The sequence below is a fragment of the Triticum aestivum genome, chromosome 7D (genome assembly GCF_018294505.1).
Source record: "Triticum aestivum cultivar Chinese Spring chromosome 7D, IWGSC CS RefSeq v2.1, whole genome shotgun sequence".
In the NCBI taxonomy this organism is placed as follows: Eukaryota; Viridiplantae; Streptophyta; class Magnoliopsida; order Poales; family Poaceae; genus Triticum; species Triticum aestivum.
Window position 1 is genome coordinate 486,023,292 of NC_057814.1, and position 19,625 is coordinate 486,042,916.

Sequence of the window (19,625 nt, forward strand, 5' to 3'; positions counted from 1 at the left end):
CATGCATTCTATGGAAACTTTGTTCATGTTTTTTAATAGGGACATTCACATTTGTGCCCCTAACTCAAACCCACTACTCAAATTTACCCCTAACTTTTGGATGTGCTCAAAATTTGCCCCTAAAAAGCATTTTATGTCACGAGAATGCCCTTCTAGCAGGTCAAAGTTGTTTGACCAAAACATTGAAAATTCATAACAAATTCATATGAACTCAGAAGAATGGAAAATAAGATATCAAAATGTTCATAGAACACATCACCTATATGCACATGTCATTTATGTTCATGACAAAAGCACTCTTTAAAGCCATTTAGGGTTTATGACATAAAAAATTATTTAGGGTGAATGCAAATAAATGCACATGTAGGTGATGAACGTACATTAGGGGCAAATTTGAGCACATCAAAAAGTTAGGGGTAAAGCTAAGAGTGGGCGCAAATTAGGGGCATAAATTTAAATGCCCCCTTTTAATAATCCCCTACAAGTTCTATTGCATTGAGCATATAATGGAATAGTCACAGACAAATGTATGGCAATGTGATCTTCGTACTAGTTTAATCTTTAGAGAACATGGCAAATTTACCTTTTTTGTCATGGTTAATTTACTTTTATCGCCATGAAAAATTACATATTTATTTGCAGTCGCAAATTTGACTTTTCTTTTCCCATGGCAATTTTACCTTTACTACCATGGCAAATTTACCTATATTGCCATGGCAAATTTACTTTAACATACATGGCAAAAAAAATATTATTGTTTGCATTGACAATTTTTTAAATTTTGTTTTGGCAGGTAAATTTGTATTCATTGACATGGCATTATTAGTTTTTGTGTGCCATGCCAATTTTTCATTCATTTGACATGGCAAATTTACCTTTATTGCCATCGCACATTATTTTAGCATGCATGGTAAAAATTACCTTTCTATTTTTGCTAGGGCAATTTTTACTTTTGTTTGCCATGGCAAACTTGCATTCATTGACATGAATCAAATGTATGTTATTTCTTTTTTCTCTAACATGGAGAACTTACTACATGCACCATGGACAAACTTATTTTTTGTACTTTGGCAAGTTTAATTCAAGTATCATGGCAAAACTTAATTTATGAACCATGACAAGCATAATTCAAGCACCATGTCAAATTTATTTATCCATATCATGGAAAATTTGTTCATGTTTTTTAATAAGCCACTAACAAGTTCTAGTACATTTAGCATATAATGGTATAGTCGCACGACAAATGTATGGTAATTTGATCTTCGTACCATTTTTATCTTTAGAGAACATGGCAATTTTACTTCTTTGTATCATGGTTAATTTACTTTCATTGCCATGGCAAATTTTATTTTCTTTTTGCCATCACAAACTTTACTTTTTCTTTTCACATGGCAATTTTACATTTACCACCATCGAAAATTTATCTTTATTGCCATAAAAAATTTACTTTAACATATATGGCAAAATTTTCCTTTTTATTTTTTCCATGGCAATTCTTACTTTTGTTTTGACATGGCAAATTTGCATTCATTGACATGCCATTTTTACTTTTTGTTTGCCTTGGCAATTTTTCATTCATTCTACATGCCAAATTAGCTTTATTGCCATGGCAAATTTACTTTAACATACATGGCAATATTTTCCTATCTATTTTTTTGCCATGGTAATTTCATTTTTCGTTTTCCATGGCAAATTTACTTCAAAATACATGGCAAACTTTACTTCTTACTTTTGGGATGGCATCTTCACCTTCATTGTCATGGAGAATTTAACTTCATTTGACATGGGAAATAAAGCTTCATTTTTGCCATGGTATTTTTGACTTCAACATACGCTGCAAAGGAACTACTTTTTTGTACGTAGCATTTGGTAATCTTTCTTATAGTTTTAGTGCAATGGAAATTTAATGGTAATTTCGTTTCTTATAAGTTTTGGGATTTTTTTCTGTTTTTGATTATTGCAAATTTTGCAACCCGGCAAAATTTCAGCTTTTGATAATGGCAAACATATTTGTAAATATAAAAGAAATTCTTGGGGTCCAAAATATTTGCCTAGCGCCGCGTTGAAAGCATATTTTGGTTTATACTCCACACAAGATAATCAGCCAGCAATGATGCCGAAATAAGAGGAGCGCGACAAAGGGGCTGCAAGTCAGCCCGAACCCGGCGCGATCGTGCAGCAAGGAAGCGAAGCCCCCATGTGCAGCAGTAAAAGCTTGCGACCACACCGGGCCAGCGGCCACTGCTGCTGCGTCGGTTGTCAGCCTACCGCTGCATGCTACAGCAAGCCACTGCGCCTCTGCGAAGGTCCTTCCATTGCTGATGCGGCCTCTGCTGCGTGTCTCTGCACCCTACCCCCGGTCGCCAAGCCGTTCTTCTGATCTGATTATTAGTGTTGCATTGCAATTTGCATTGCTACTCCTATTCCCATTCTCGCTATAAATACGAGCGTCCAGCCATTGGAGGCCCCATTCCATCCTGTTTAGCTAATACTCGTCCTACTCGCCTCACCCCCTCCGGCCCCAGCTTTGCTTCTCTTCTTCTCCACCTCATTGTGTCCGACCCCTGTGCCGCGCAAGCCAGATGGAGGTGAGTGTCAAGCGTGTATGTGCGAATCAGGAACCATTCAACAAGGATCGATCGGTCATCGGAGTAGCCGAGAAGGAGTAGTTTGAAGTTTCTAACTCAGCTGGCTAAGCATTTGTGGTTTTGGTTTTGCAGAAGGCGAGGAGGAGGCAGGTGCCGGCGTTCGGGGAGTGGAACTACTGCCACGGCTACGACGAGCCACCGGCCGAGCGCCACGCCGCCCCGGAGGACTGCAGCGACGTATGGTTCAAGTACTCGCCGCCTCCGCGCAAGCCGGCGCCCAAGAAGACGAGGAGCGACGTGGCCCGGGAGAAGAGCAGGCGTGCGCGGGCGTTGGAAGGCGGCGGCCTGGCGCGCGCCACGTCCAGAGCTGCCTCCGCGTCCAGGGTGGTGCGGCCCGTCGACGAGGACCTGTACCAGGTGCCTCCGCCGGAGCTTGCCTCCCGCCGGTACCGGCCAAGACGGGTACGTACGAACGGCACGGCCACAGACTTGAATTGGCTCAGTATGGTTCGAAGTGGAGCTGACTTTCTCTCTGGTCGGATGATGCCTTTCTGCAGAAGAGGAGCCTGTGGATGGAGTGCCTGGGCCTCAACTCGTGCGTCGCCTGAACGCTTGTGGATGGGATGCTTTGCTGCATGCTCGTTCTTGACAAGGAAATCGATCGACCGGTCGAATGCTGTGTGTTTTGTTTTGTGATCTCTTGGGCTGATTATGACTTGTAATGCTTTCTAGCTACTACTAGTTTTTGTTTCCACCGCAAGTTGTATTCCAAGACCAACAGCAGGTATGGTCTCGTGCCTAGGCTGGGTCGATGTGTTGAGAGTATAGATTAAGACTGACGTTCTTTGAGGTAGTTCGTGGCAAGCAATCTGCGGCCTTTTGTTTACAGAAGATATCAAACAATCGATAATAGTGGAAGTAATCGGTCCATATGAACGTGATAGCTAGAGAGCTTAAGTACAAACGACCAAACATCTTATAGACGGCCTAACTTTTGTACTCTTACCGTCAAAGTAGTACACTCGTGTGAAGATGGATACCACAAATGAAAGATGGAGGTAAAATTATAGTCTTCATCCCAAGGCGTTTTGGCTCCCGGGTGCATTTGCACCCGGATGAACAGTACCCCAAAAATTTAAATGTTTTAAAAAAATTGAAATTTTTTGTAGATGATCATGTTGGTGTAGCAAACATGCTTGTCAAATTTCATGCGGAACGGAGCAGCGGTGTTTCGTCGGTGAAAAAAATAAATTTTGGTGACATTTTGGGGTGACATTTGGCCTTTGATTTTTTTTTTTTGCGCAGGTCAAAATGCTTAACTTTTTTGTCTCAAAATTTACAGGTAGCATTTGTATATGACAAAGATCACAAAAAAAATTATCTCAATTTTTTTGACATTTGAAAAAAATAAAAAAATGGCCCCGGGTGCTAATGCACCCGGGAGCCAAATTGACTTTCCGTCATCCCAAGCCCATTCTTCTTAGGACTACATAAGATAAACTTGCCGCACCTGTACAACAGAAATTGTGCAAGCAGCCAGGCGAATCCATATTTAACAGATAATTTATGCTCAGAAATTAGATACATACTCCCTCCGTCCGCGAATAAGTGTACATCTAGATTTTGTCCACTTATTCATGGACGGAGCAGGCGGATGGATGGAGTAGGTTACTTCTATCACCAATTAAATAGCCAGAACTAAAGGGAAAAGACGATCAAACGCATAGGTTAAAGCAAAAATCGGACACAAATTCATGTTGTTCACATTTAGAAATGATAGCAACGACATCAAAGTTGACAATTGATAAAGACACCGGTTCATCATAAATTTGCTACCACACAGACAATCAATTAGGGAAAGGGTCGATTCCAAAAGAGAGTCAGGATGCGACTTTTTTGCATCTAAACTTGGACATAAGCATATGCTGGCTGAAGGTGACAATAGGGTGCTTCCCAATCTCCCATAGTCTTATCTTGAAACATGGAGCAAAAAGTTCAGAGTAATGAAAAGATTATTAATCTCAGACTGAACATCCAAATTGCGAAGGCTTACCCTTTGTCCCGATACACAGGGGATTTGAATTCCTCAGAAAAATTCGTCACAGATGGGCATGTCATCAAAGTTCCAAAGGTCCATGTTGTCGACGACATCGTTCTCCATAACAAGAGGCACCATTGAGTTGTAGGTGTTACTCTCAACAAGCGCAAATTCAGCTCCTTCAACAATCACCACTGAGTTGTAGGTGTTACTCTGGACAAGTGTAGATTCTGCTCCTTCAGCAATAGTGGAAATGGGAGCCATGGATGATATATATGGAGTCTTGATGTCATACTCCCAGCCCAAGTCAGACCAGCCAAAAATGTTGCTTCCCTGGCCAGAGTACATATTCATAGCAAGAGCTTCAACAGGGGCAACATACTTCATCGTAGGAACAAATGGCACGTTATCAAGCTGAATAAGTGGTTGGCTTGATGCAAAGTCAGTAGATGGGTACACGAAAGCATTTGTGTTGGCAGGGTTGTTGACTGCTGGTGTGACGGTAGGTTCCTGTGCTGCGTTTGGCTTGGGTGCTTTAGGTTCCTGAACTGCCGGTTCCTCTGGAAAGTTAACCTTGGCCTTCTTGCCATGGATCCTGAGTGCTTCAACATCATAAGCTCTTGCGGCTTCTTCAGCACTGTTGAAAGTACCAAGCCAAACACGGACACCCTTGCTAGGATCTCTGATTTCAGCAGCCCACTTACCCGAGGGGCGTTGGCGGATACCCTTGAATTGGTTCTTTCTCTTCCTTTTTGCTGGCCTTTCTGAAGGACCATCAAAAACATTCGTACTCATGATGCTTAAGTCATCTGCAATGGAAGATCAATGTCAATGGTAAGAGGGACCAATACAGACAAACTTCTCTCACAAAAAGTAAATAATTTCATCATGGACATAAATTTATATGTAAAATATATTGATCGTAATGAACACTGAAACATGATGGGTCAATTTGGGTGAACGCATCATCAGTCACCCACAAATAAAATAAAAATCCAGGGTACTGATAAACAAACCTCATGTTATAAACCTTTGACATCATTCTGCAATAATTAATCTACAAATTGCATTGTAGACGATGCAGAATCAAGGATATACTTTTAATTCGGATTCAACGATTGGCAGAATAATCCTTTAGACTGATAAAAGAACCAAGTCTAGAACAATCCTCACACACACCTACAACCATTTAACAAGGAAACAGTTCAAGAGGCCAAGGTCACCAAGCAAAACGGAGAAATTTAACCCTTTCTGAGGATTTTCTACCCCTTTTGACTAAACGGTGAACTTGTGGACCACCATCAAAGATCACGAGTATAAATCACAACATCGTCAACCTAACAACAAAAGCTGCTTCTTCGAAAGAAAGGAACGGTGTCGGAAACAACTTACCAACCGAACACAACAGGGAATGAAAAAAGCCTAACCCTTCACCGAAATCACTCCATGATAGCACATCCAATCCAAAATCTCAAAACAAACAGGAGTAACGCCTCCCAAACATAGCTTTCCAACAACACTCCTTACTTCTACTACCTTCGTCCTGGTAACTACTCCCCCTCATATTTTGGGTCATTTTTTTACCATGATTTTAATTAATAAAATAATACTAGTTAATTATGTGGTCAAACTTTGACCCAACATACGAGGAGGCTAATAAAATCATACGAGGGTAGAGAACAGTCAATCGCTAAAGGTAAGGATATGCAGATTGAAAATTAGTCCAAGTGACCCGGGGTCAATACCATGGGAGAGGGACCTTTTGATGGCGGCAAAGGGCTTGATCTCGGTGACCTCCTCCTCGTCATCCTTCTCAACGACCCCACCGGGCCCGAGCTCCATGTCGGAGTCCCTGGAGTTGGCCTCGAACTCCTTGAACTCGGCGTCAAAGTCCTCCTCGTTGTCGTCCAGCCTGAGTCGCCCGCACCCACCGAGCCCTGTGAAGTGCCGCCCCACACCGTCGCTCCGTCGGGGCTTCTTCTTCTCGGTCCACAGCGTTGTCGCCATCACCTTCCGCCTCACCGCGGGAGCCTCGGCGTCCTCAAGTTGTCGTCCGCCGCACATGATGGCCGCTAGTACCTTGTCGCAGTCGTCACAGGGGGAGGGGCCTCGCCGGAATTTGTAAATGGGCAGATGTTTTAATAAAGCGGGGCGTCAAGGGTGGGTTTGGAGGGGGCAATGCCAGTCCCCTATATAGGTGGTGGCCGCGTGACTGCGCGAGGGGGTGTGCGATGGGGACCACGCGTTAGTGAGGGGTCGCGTGGCAGGCGGAAGGCACGAGGAAGGTTCCGAAAGCGAACGTTTCTACTTGGGGGAATCTTTATTTCCTCCAGGGAATGAAGAGATGGGTGTACTTTGACTTTCTTTCTTCGGAGGCAAGTCAATATTTATTAGCTAAAGTTGTTGTACTACACACCTATAGTACCACTGTACTACTACTGTCATATACTCTTCGTCCGGGTTTATTGGATGGGTTCAACCAACTAAACAACTAACCAAAAATCTTCTCGTAAATTATTATATGTAATGCTAAGAACTTTGCAAATCACTCATAGCTAGTTACGCCATTTTTAACTCAAGATTATACTACAAACCTTTAGTCTGATTGTACTACTACTGTCGTACTCCCTTGTCCGAGTTTATTTGATCGATTCATCTAACCAAATATTTAACCAATATCTTCTCATAAATGATTGTATATAATTTTAAAATCCTGCAAATAACTCATGGCTAGTTATTTCATTTGTTAGCTCAAGATTGTTGTACTACACACCTGTAGTACGATTGTACTACTACTATCGTACACTCTTCGTCCGGGCAGGTTCAACCAACCAAACATTTGACCAAAAATCTTCTCAATAAATGATTGTGTATAATTATAAGATCTTTGCAAATCACTCATAGCTAGATACGCCATTTATTAGCTCAAGATTATACTACACGCCTGTAGTATGATTGTACTACTACTATCGTACTCCCCCATCCGAGTTTATTGGACGGGTTCATCCAACCAAACTTTTGTACAATATCTTCTCATAAATGGTTGTATGTAATTTTAAGATCCTTGCAAATAACTCATAGCTAGTTATTTTGTTCATTAGCTCAAGATTGTAGTACACACATGTAGTGTGACTATATTACTAATGTTGTGCACTCTCCATGCATCCGCGTTTATTGAACGGGTCCATCCAACCGAACGTTTAACCAAATATCTTCTCATAAATGATTGTGTGTAATACCGAACGTTTAACCAAAAATCCTATCATAAATGATTGTGTGTAATGCTAAGATCTTTTCAAATCATTCATAATTAGTTACGCGATTTATTAGCCTAAGGTTATACTACACACCAGTAGTATGATTGTACTACAACTATTGTACTCCCCCGTCCGAGTTTATTGGTCAGGTTCATCTGACCAAACGTTTAATCAATATCTTATCATAAATGATTGTATGTATTTTAAGATCCTTGCAAATAACTGATAGCTAGTTACTTATTTTATTAGCTCAAGATTGTACTACGCACCTATAGTACAACTTCATTACTCTGTCATACTCCCTCCATCTAGGTTTATCGGACGGGTTCATCCAACCAAATGTTTAACGAATATCTTCTCATAAATGATTGTGTGTAACTCTAATATTCTTGTAAATCACTCATAGCTACTTACTCCATTGTTCTCAAATAAAAAGAAAGTTCCTTCGTTGAGTTACTAGCATGTAAGTTGTGTGCAATCATTCGCATTATTATGCGGTAGTTATATGAATTATAAGTTAGCATTGCAAAATTCTCATCAAATTCTTGATCTAACCATGTATATTGAGATTCAGTATTTCTCTTAACCTAACATAACATCGAACTTCTTAATATTCAACCAATATCTCCTTATAAATGACTTTGTAAATCTATGATCCTTATAAATCACACATATCTACCTACCCTCGTATCATGTATGTTCAATCATTAGCATTATTATACGGTTTGTTTATGAAATCAGATGAACATTGCAACTTTTTTCTAATGTGTTCATGATCTAACCCTGTATAAAGATTCTTTTAAATGTAAACTAACGTGGCAATGTTGACTCACGACTTTGTTTGTCTTACTTGACATCGAGAGGAAATAATTTTAGAGTAGTTTTGTTTCTTTTGGGGGGATGTGATTGGACGATGCATGAACGAAGCATCAACTCTCGGCCAAAACACAGAATTTGCATAGAAAATCTACACCTGAGTTGTTTATACTAAAATAGCATAAAAATGTGTAAACCATACATAGAAAAGTTTAATAGTATCCAAGAACTTCCAACATATTACGTGGCTACAACAATGTATGCTAGCTAACAATGGCAAAAAGTAACTTATCTAAACATATATTGAAAGCTTACCAACAAAAGCAAATATTTAACCCCCTCAAAAAATTAACCATAGGCGGCTTCAAACTTTTGTGTCCTACCTAAAAAAAGAGAAAAGTGTGATTCTACAGTATCTTCTACAATAGACAAGGACAAAAACTAATCCTAATACATGGGTTAAAACCAGTTCCAGCGACATGGGGCCAATACCTTCGAGAGGGACCTCCCGACGACGGTGAATGGATTGATCTCAATGACCTCCCGTCATCATCATCCTCAGCCACCCCACCATGCCCGAGATCCAAGACAAAATCCGTGGAGTCGACCTCCTCCTCAAAGTCCACGTCATATTCCTCCACCCTGAGCTCGACACCAAACCCATTGAGCCTCGTGGAGCGCAGGCCTTCGCCTCCGCCCCATCGAGCCTTCTTCTTCTCAGGCCACAGTGTTGCCTAGGTCACCCTCCGTGTTACCGCGAGCGTCTTGAGGTCCGTGAAGATCACGCCGCCACACATGGAAGCTAGTACCTCGTCATAGTCACCGGGGAAGGAGCCTCACCTGAATTGTTAAATAGACAGAGTTTTTAATGAAGCGGTGGAGCAGGTGTGGAGGTTAGCAGGTGGAGACGAGGAAAATCCCCTATATACATGATGGTACACGCGACGGAGGCCCTCTGGGTAAGGGGGCGTGGTAGGGACCATGTGTCAATGAGGGGCTGACCGGCGGACCAAAGGCACGAGGTAGGTTTCGAAAGAGAGTGTTTCGATTCAGGGGAATCTTGCGTGTTTGCCCCTTGAAAGAAGTGGTATTTCTAGTATTGGCCCTCGGAAATGAATGGATGGACGATTGACTTTGTTTCTTTGGTACCAAGCCCTTTTTTTGATCAAGATTGTACGACATCCCTCCTCTGAAAAAAGGTTGTACGACACTCCTGTACTACCATACTATACTCGTACTGTTCTCACTAGCACCGTCTAATCAAGACATTCAAGGAAGATCTCTAACTCATCCTTGCAAATCACTCATGGCCACTACTCCATTGAGTGTTTTTAGCAACTCTACTCCATTGCGTTAGTAGCATGTATGAGCAATCATTAGCATTAGAATTATATATGGCATTTATATGAACTAGACTATGATTGCGCACGTTGCCGCGCCCGCCGATTTTTTCAGTCAAAGGGTAGAGACTTTTAATAAACATAGAAAACATGGGAGATAACATAATATAGGAGATGAAAAATATTGGTTCCAACTTCAGACCCAAGTGTTGGAAGAAATCTAAAAAACTTCTAGTACATTGACATTGCTATAACTTAGGCTGGCTAGTAATGAGAAGGTAAATAATATTTGCCAGAAACTCGTATAAAATATGTAGTTGAAGGAACTTTAATGGTAACATAAGATCAAACACAATATCATAATCCGTTGATAGCGTGTAATAAGAGGTGCATTGATCTATACATCCCCATGTTATGGATGTTCCTACAAGATGATACAAGGATCTGTTTAATAAAGTCAGATGTATAATGACAAGACTAGCATAAGTTGTTTAATAAGGGAGGAAGTGTGACAACAAAGACGAAAAGTAGGTGCAATGACAAACCCTATTAGCGAAGGCACATATTACAGAACTTAGCTGAGCGTATGAAAGACAGCTCAATTCTGTGTCAAAAACTCAAAATTGCAAGACTCACTTTTGTGTCAAGTGCAAAACATACGATAAATCTGACCATCTTACTCCTCTATCACCAAGTTTAGGATCTCCCATTATCAAACTATTAGAAAGGAACCAAAACCATCGAGAAGGTGTCCAAATCTCAACCGGTGGATGGTTCACAGGTATATAAACAGTATAATTTGATGTAAACCGGAAATATTCATGGAGCGTTTTTGGGTCATCGTCAACTTCATCCAGCGAAATTGATTAACTATTCATAAACAATTGTTTTTACATGGAGCCTCGGTAGATACATGCAGGAGGAAGAAAATGACTTAAGGAATCCAGAAAGGCCTACCACAACCCTTTTTTGGTTGCATCTGTCCTTTTTTGTGTACTCTCCATGCAGTTATTTTTGCTTTCCCTGCCTCAATCCTTCAAGCAGATAGTATGTACAAGCTTGAAGCTTCATGTCATAGAACATGACAACATTATCAAAACTTTAATAGCACCTAGATAAGAATCAGCTCCAACCCTATTGAACAGTAATAGATCTAATTATCAGTTTTGGCTGAAGGTGTAGATTACCCTTATTGGCCATTGGTGTCACGTATCTGGGCATGGACAGCACCAACTTTGATCTGAAGAGTTTTCAGATGGTGATCCTGGTGTAGACTCTGAACATGTGCTATCTCCGAGGGATCAACCACCCTGCAAAACTCTTGTCTACCTTTGACAGAATAGTAAGCTCACTTGCTAGTACTACCTAAATTTAGTCTCTCAAACTCAAGTAAATATATTTTTCAATACACATGCATAACTTGTTTTTATAGGATAAACTTGACCTATAAAACATGATTTTAAGAAAATGTTTAGTTATTTTAATGGGCTAAGAAGATCAATACCTATCATGAGGAGTGTTACGAGAAGGATGAGCTGGGTTAGTAGGTACTGAAATATATACAATCGGACCATGCGACAAAAAAAGTAGAAAACTATATAGTTCACCTTCTTCAGAACATAAAGGGTGTTACGAAAGTACAAATCCTACTATTAAGAATGTATCATTGCAATATATTCAACACCGCGGGAAGTAAAATAATCATGATTTGCTTGATAATCAGCTGGCCATGAGTTAACTTCAGAAAAAATAAATAGAAAATAGCACTAATAAAGATGGCTTGTTGACTGAAATATTCAAATGATTGTGTAGGTACTGTAACTAATACAATCATCTGTCTATTGAGTTTTTTTCTTACCAACAAGCTGTGTATATTTTCTGTGTTAACTTTAGTCCCTGCTAAGCTACTTCAATGTCCTGCAAATAGGGCTGGTGCATGTCAGCGGATTCAAAAACACCATGAGGCATGATTGAAACAAAAATCCAGGCACTACTCGATCCCTCTCCTTGTCATGGGCTCTACTTTCACTGAAGGGTTGGCCCTCTGCCAGCTGCGGTCCATCGCTCGTCTAGCGCCCGGTGCAGCAGGACCGAGCTCGTCTCGCGCTCGGTGATGCAGGTCGGGTCGATGGAGGCTCGTTTTTGCCGGCCTATTGGGTCTCGATGCTGGGGGCCGTCCAGGGGTGCGAAAGGCAGGGCCTTTCCGCTCGCCTCTTTGGTTGGGGTAGCGGTGGATCTCGGGTGAGGTGGTGTCAAGGTCTTGGATGCCGGGGCAGCGGCCCTGGTGGTGGTAACGCGGTGCTCATGGGCAGAGACTGTGGCTCGGTGTTGTCTGGTGGCCATGTCCGTTTGGGCGGCGTGGTCGCCGGGGTGTGGCATTCAGTGGTAGTGAGTGTTGGCCGGGGTGAAAACCTGATCTATCTTTGGACGGACCAGCAGCGGCGAAGCTCGTTCCCTTCTTGAAGGCATCGTCGCGGCTCTCATCGCCCGTCGTGTTGCTCTAGGGGAAACTCTGATCCTCGGATCGGGTAGTGGTGGCGCTCTAGTGTCGTAACCTTCGTGAAGGCGCCGCCTTGGAGCCCACTATTCGTCGTATGCGGCTTCATCTCTTTGCGGTGGTGTCTTCATGGTTGAAGTCCCCGGTTGCTCTTGTAGTGCTAGGGGTGGTGTTGCTGCGCTCAGCGCCTCTGTATCATGCCTTGGGTGTGTGCATGGGTTGTGGTGGTGTGCGTTTGTACCGGGTGGTTGATGATCGTTGCTTTATTTATAAAGCAGGGCAAAAGCCTTTTTCAATAAACAAAAATCCAGGGGAGGAAAGGGGCAGAGGGATAAGAGCTACCTTCTTTGAGGGAGGGGAGAGGGTGTAGGGTGAAGTTGCACATGAAACCAGCATCGGTTGCTGAGCACCGCCGATGGGAGGAGAAAAGACAGCTGCTGTCAACCTGACCTACTTCTGACTCCTTCAACTCCGACCTGGCTCCTGATAGAGAAATATGGCAGTGAAACATGGAGTATGATGAACAAAAGTGATAAATTTGTATGCAACTATTCTAGACCGAGCGGGTGTTGCTATGCACACGACAGTCCATGCACGTTCTTTGCACGATGCTTCACATCCAGCCATCAAATCACAAAATAGAGTGCAACACATGCATCAGATTCTCAATCGTGCATGAATCGTGCATGAGTGTCGGCTATGAAGTAGTTTCGTTCTAGTCCCAACCCTTGCATCATATAACACTTCAAACTAAAAAAATGAAGTACACCACTCTTAATCAGATAAAAATAAAAATATATGAAGATTTCAGGTAATGTTCGACCATGAACTTTAAAGTGCATAGAAATATCACAATATTGCTTTAATCTTACTAGGAAAATTGCCAATGCGTTGCAACGTGATACATATTATTGTGATGATCAAAATGGTTGAAGATCAACAATGACCAAATCTCAAAGAAAGATGTTTCCAACACAATAAGATCAAAACAATAGAAAACTTTTTCGTACACAGAATGTGTTCGTAAAAAAAATTAAAGGTTAATAGTCAACAGTGCCCATATAATATGTCTATCGGTTGTAACAACTGTGTGCCTTCATCAACAAAGGAAAAAATAACTAAAAAGTCAAGGCTGTGAAACTTCACTTATATAGAGAACATAGTCTGATAGTAGTAGTCAACTAATTTCTACTTAAATTGAAGCTATAATTTAGGAAATCTACTTCCTAATATACCTAAACATTTCTAAGTAGTACAAATTCAGAAAAATGTTAACTCCAGCTTCACTCTTGTCGTACTTAAGCATGTGCACTAATAATTGTTTTCTTAGTTCCCATCCATCATGATTCCTGCATGAGAATATATGTCATTATGAGCACAAACTATCTAGTAATTTGTCGCTTCAAACAATTACATGTTCCATAAATCGGTCCAAATTGTGCAATCGGTCTAATATTTTCCTAGCACTGCCCCAGCACGTCTCCAGCAATTCAATGGGTAAGAAGTTTTAAATGCCTTTGTCATAGTTTAAGTATAACTCATCCAAAATTGATTCTAACAGAAAACTTATTTAAAAATTTTGTTGAACGAAATTCCCAGTTAAATTGTAATTGAGCAAAGAGTGTTACATTGCTTCGATGAACCAAATAAATACATGGTCATCTAAATATGTGTCAATTTCTATTACATAGTTCATATACAACATGTGAAATAACATCATCCTTGTGGTGGTTTCTGGAAAGAAAAAGAATTACAATGTATATGTGACAAACTGCTAACTACCTAAAAGGAATATCAGGTGATTTGACACAAATTTACAATACTAGATAAACTAAATTGGAATTTAGGAGAGGAAAAATGCATCTAGTTAAAATTTCAATAGTTCTACGTGTCCCTAGAAAATGCATCTAATTTAAAATGAATAGTACTACGTCTCTCACCAACAACTTAGCAGCCTTTGTCTTAGAACAAATCTAAATCTAGCTAGGAGACCAATTAATGACATCGGATTCAGAGGAGACATGCATGTGGATACTGGGAAGTTTTATGTACGTGTGCAGAAACCAATTGACGAGGCTGGATTGAGCATGGACATGCATGGATGCTGTAAAGGCTTACATACCTCTTTATGTTTTGATCAAGTAACTTTATGCATCAATGTCGGTCAACATTACTCTCACTTCATGTATCCTTCAGATTCAGATATGGATAGAAGGGTACCAGTGGAAATAGTCAGGAAGCATCAACTATTGGCATAAGGTTAACATGAATTTCCATAAAACAATAAGAAAATCTAAATTATATATTTCAACAACATTCACAAGCTATGAGCCCTGTACCATAGACCTCAAAAATCACATGGAGTAGATGACCTAGCATTGCAATAGGAGAGAAAAATTCACATCTTATGACAAAATGAGAGCGCGAGAATATAAACTTTGTTCACACATCAGATACTATATAATTAGCTGTGATGGAAAGGTGGGATATTTATTTCCTAGTTTTGGAGTAGATTATGTTAAATGATACTACATATCTATACAAAGAACATCGGATAAATACAGAAATAGAAGCAGGGTAGCAGTAGTATATTCTCAGTTATGCTGCACGGAGCCAAGTGAAAAATAACTTATGTCGATGAACTACCTTTATATGCCTTCCACTTTCAAAATACTTTGATCTGTTGAGTTTATTTACCTTTGGGGCTATAAGAGCTGACTCATGGATAAGCCTGCACATAACGGAACTCAGAAGAGTATCTATAAAGTAATATTTGGGCACTGTTATTAAAAACATGTCATGTTTGAAGAAGATTCATTTTCCATGAGATTATCAAAAGAAAATTTTGTTACAAAAATTAGAATACCTTACTTAGCACGCTGTAGCAACCTTGTAAGTGACTTAATGGGACAAGTGCATGAAACATTTCAAAACATGCAGTGAAGAGCTGCCAATGGCAGTAATTTTCTTATTGTATGTACTATTAGTTGGAAAAGGAAATTGATTTTGTGCCAGCGAATGAATGCACATCATCTTGTCCGTTTATTCTGGATAGCTAGAAATATGCAACCCTTGCACTTGCCAATTGACAGCAATGGCTGAAGCAAGTTTATATAGATACATAGCAATGAACATAAAAAATGATAAGGAACTAAAGCTAAGAGTACCCTGTTTCTTCAGTTTTGTCAGATTCCTCATCTCCAGCATTTTGTCCATATTTGTCAAGTTGCCATCATGCCTAAGCCTAGCTCTGTTGTTGGCTTGGCTGCTGCATGCCACAACCATTATATCAAATTAGAGCAAACAGAAGTAGTCCCTAATTAGTCCAGTGAAAAAAAATAAAGATAACACATACCAGAAGTCCAACCACAATATCATGGCAAGCGGAGAGCAAAAGAACATGAACCACAAATAGAGACTCGGTGTAGACCAAATGCAGCTACTGTGCTATCACTTCCGGTTGAGGCGGTTCTCCTCAAGGTCTCTAGCCAGTCCCTGACCTCCTCGGTATGCCGTTTAATTTACCACAGTAAGGTATTTCTATTTGATTCTGATGACCTAGGAAGGGGTAGCCTTTTAACATCATGACAAGCTTATAGACCATAGTTTATCCTAAAAACTATAGTTTAAATTTAGCGATCAAAACATCCATTATCCAATGTTTATAAACACAAACTGTGACTTGGTTTTGTTGGAATCTTCTTTTTAGACATAAAAATATAGACAAGCACAATACTAAATTAGAAATTGTTCTGTTGAAATTAATATGGCCGGTTACTACACCAGCAGAATACACAAACCATTTTAGGTCAAATAAACACAATAAATAATTACCAATATAGGTGAGCTGCTTAGCCATGTAATCTACAATCTGCCTTGAACTGCAAGACAACGAGATACATTGATGAACTAATAGACACAAGCCATGTCAGGTGTGCACATTCAGTCAATAAACAACAAAACGCCACTTATCCATGCCAAAATCAATGGTTTGAGAAAAAGGAATGGATGCTAATGTACAAAAAATATTAGCTGACCACACTGGAATTGTGTTTTTTTACTTGGTTGCGTACTAACACTACCCTGAACACATTTCTCAAAAACAAAATACTACCCTGAACATAAGCACCCAAATTTAGGTGCACTACTAGAAGTCCAGAAAGTAATATTTAACTAATTTGAATATCAGACATTTTCATTTATATCAGATTAATGGGAAAGTTTCTAAAGATTGTCTGTATCTTTATATATCCTTATAAACAAAGCTGTTAGAAAACATGTACCAAAGAGGAGTTTCGACATAATCACTTTATAAATTCAATCAAGATTAATAATCTGGCATTGGTTCAAGAAAGGATATGCATCATATGATAAGCTAAGACAACTATTTGCGTACCAATCATAGAAAAGCATACAAGCTTTCTTCATTGTAGCAATGATACGGTGCCAGTTTAAAGTACTTGTACCATAAAAGAAGATACAGACCATCTCATATTTCCCAGAGCTCGAAAAGTAAAATACCAACAAGTGCAAGAATTGGAACAGAGAAGAAGCTTACCTGGGCAAGTGGGCATGATGCCATCGGGGCTGGATGCCATGCTCCAGGTAGTAGACCTCTCTCTCTCTTTCTCTTGTGAAGCTCTGACATGGTCCTCCTCCTCCCAGATGCATCCAAACTGGGGGATGTTGGAATCAACCACGTAGTGTGACCAGTCCGGTACGGACTTGGTACAGTCACCAGATAGGATTTGTATTTGGATTAGGACTAGGACTAGTAGGACTAGCTTAGCTAATATATATACTGCTGTACCCCCTGTAATCAAATCAATCAATAAAAAAGCAAAGGCACGTCACGAGCCTTTTTGGCCAACTCTCGCGTCCTTGTCTCGTTCGTCTACGTGGGTTCCTGAAGTATTCTGTACGCGGCCGTTCCAGCGAGCCGCCGCTAGCTTAAAGCTAATTAGCTAGCTTGGCGTACGGGAGTGTCTGCAGGAATCGATCCAGCAACTTTGGTTTAGCTTCGTACGTGTGCGTCCCGTCGGAAAGAACTCGTCGGCTGATCGCAGCAAGTCGAGGCTTCGCCAACAATTGGTATCTAGAGCAAGGTTGGTCTTCTAGTAACGGAGGATCATGGCGGACGACGATAAGAACAAGCAACTGGCAGAATACTCCGGTGCGGCTAAAGTATTTGCTACTCTGGCGAATTCGTCGTACCCACGATTTGATCGCGAGAACTTCGGGGTCTGGAAGGCCCTCATGGAGTGTGGTCTCCGCGCCAACGAGCTATGGGACGCGGTCGACCCAGGAGGCAACACGTTCAAGAAGGAGGGAGCCGAGCACCGGAAGGATCGGCAGGCGGCGTCGGCGATTTACTCGGTGATGCCGATGGATGTCCTCCAACACCTGATCGCCAAAGAAACGGCGAAGGAATCGTGGGATACCTTGAAGCTCATGTTCGAGGGACACACCCGCGTCAAGCAAGCCAATCTCCAAACTCTCCTAAGGAACTATGAGACTTTGGTCATGGGCGACAATGAGTCCGTGGATGCGTTCGCTTCACGGGTGGCTACTCTCGTCAATCGGATCCGCGCGCTTGGTGAAAACCTCACGGAGACCTCGGTTGTCCGGCGGTTCTTGCGCGCAGCCCCTCCCCGGTACCTGCAAATTGTCACGGCGATCGAGCAGTGCGTCGATCTCGAGACTCTCTCCATCGACGATCTCGTCGGACGCTACAAGGCTCACGACGAGCGTATGCGGTACAGTCTCGGGGATGGGAGGAACGATGAGAATGTCATGCTCACACGGGCTCAGTGGTGGCGCTGGACTCAAGGAGAGGAGGCGAGGGCTCTAGCAGCAACACTCGCCAAGATCGTGCGCCAAAAGAACAAAGTAAGAAGAACGCCGGCGACGGCGCTCCGAAGAAGAAGAAGTTCGACAAGCGCAAGATCAAGTGTCACAACTGTGGCATCATGGGGCACTTCAAGTCGGAGTGCAAGAAACCACCGAAGGAGAAAGCTCTCATGGCCAAAGGAGGCGATGATGGAGACATGATGCTCATGGTCGAAGTATGCGAGCTAATGGACAAGGATAGTCCAGCTCCAAAGGCGCCGGCTACAGAGGTTGTCACGCTCATAGAGGAGGCAGTTTATCTTCACGATAAGAAGAGGATGAACACGTCGAGGCACGTGTGGTACCTCGACACGGGCGCTAGCAACCACATGACCGGCGACAAGGACCAGTTTTCTGAGCTCAGTGTTTCGGTGGGAGGCACGGTTCGGTTCGGTGACGGACGGACCGTTGACATCGCAGGGCGAGGTACTGTCCTGTTTGAGTTGAAGAATGGCGGTCACAAGGTACTCACGGATGTGTACTATATTCCCAAGCTAAAGAGTAGCATCATAAGTCTTGGCCAGCTCGAGGAGCGTGGTTGCAAGATTGTGCTCGAAGATGGCTTTCTATGGGGGTATGATCGTCAGAGGATGCTGATTATGAAGGTGCAGAGGTCACCGAACAGGCTCTACGTCCTCAACTTGGATCGTGTGGATCCGGTATGTCTCTTGTCAAGCATGGACGACTCGGCATGGAAGTGGCACGCGCGCTACGGTCATCTAAATTTCCAGGCTCTTCGGCAACTTGGACAAAAGGAGATGGTACGTGGTCTACCGTGCATCAATCATGTCGACCAAGTGTGCGACGGTTGTCTCATTGGGAAACAAAGGCGAGCCCCGTTCCCAAGAGAGGGAAACTTTAGAGCGAGTAAAGCTCTTGAGTTGGTCCACGGAGACTTGTGCCGACCGATTACACCGGCCACCCCTGCCGGAAACAGATACTTCTTGCTCGTCGTCGACGACTTCAGCAGATTCATGTGGATCGTGTTGTTGAAGACAAAGGACCAAGCTTTGCAAGCCTTCAGGATAATAAAGATGGCGGCTGAAGTAGAATCTGAAGCCAAGCTGAAGGCCCTTCGTACCGATGGGGGGGGGGTGAGTTCAAGTCTCGTGCATTCACTGAATTTTGCGAAGCTCAAGGGATCAAAAGGTATCTTATGGCGCCATATTCACCGCAGCAAAACGGTGTTGTGGAACGGAG

General features: G+C 42.0%; 2 protein-coding genes across 3 annotated transcripts; one reads left to right on the forward strand and one right to left on the reverse strand.

Annotated features, from left to right (window-relative positions):
• The first annotated feature begins 2,404 nt into the window (after positions 1 to 2,404).
• LOC123167806 (uncharacterized) lies at positions 2,405 to 3,441 on the forward strand. 2 transcript variants are annotated; one of them, XM_044585668.1, is made up of 3 exons: positions 2,405 to 2,603; positions 2,721 to 3,050; positions 3,146 to 3,441. In XM_044585668.1, the coding sequence occupies exons 1-3, from the start codon at positions 2,583 to 2,585 to the stop codon at positions 3,194 to 3,196; spliced, it is 402 nt and encodes a 133-aa protein (XP_044441603.1). In that variant the 5' UTR covers positions 2,405 to 2,582; the 3' UTR covers positions 3,197 to 3,441. The 2 variants fall into 2 exon arrangements, with proteins under 2 accessions (XP_044441603.1, XP_044441604.1); XM_044585669.1 differs by having other exon boundaries at positions 2,426 to 2,588.
• Positions 3,442 to 4,368: 927 nt separating this feature from the next.
• Positions 4,369 to 6,690, reverse strand: LOC123163965 (ethylene-responsive transcription factor 1-like). Its single transcript, XM_044581368.1, has 3 exons — positions 6,372 to 6,690; positions 4,642 to 5,435; positions 4,369 to 4,561 (listed from the first exon to the last, which is right to left on the reverse strand). Exons 1-2 carry the CDS (start codon positions 6,688 to 6,690, stop codon positions 4,675 to 4,677), a joined length of 1,080 nt encoding a protein of 359 aa, XP_044437303.1. The 3' UTR covers positions 4,369 to 4,561; positions 4,642 to 4,674.
• Between the last annotated feature and the right edge of the window lie 12,935 nt (positions 6,691 to 19,625).

Coding starts and splice junctions, on each gene's coding strand:
- LOC123163965 (XM_044581368.1), bottom strand. CDS start 6,690: ATGTGCGGCGGACGACAACTTGAGGACGCCGAGGCTCCCGCGGTGAGG. Junction 5,436..6,371: donor CAAAAGGTCCCTCTCCCATG/GTATTGACCCCG, acceptor CTTCCATTGCAG/ATGACTTAAGCATCATGAGT.
- LOC123167806 (XM_044585668.1), top strand. CDS start 2,583: ATGGAGGTGAGTGTCAAGCGT. Junction 2,604..2,720: donor TGGAGGTGAGTGTCAAGCGT/GTATGTGCGAAT, acceptor TTGGTTTTGCAG/AAGGCGAGGAGGAGGCAGGT. Junction 3,051..3,145: donor GCCGGTACCGGCCAAGACGG/GTACGTACGAAC, acceptor GCCTTTCTGCAG/AAGAGGAGCCTGTGGATGGA.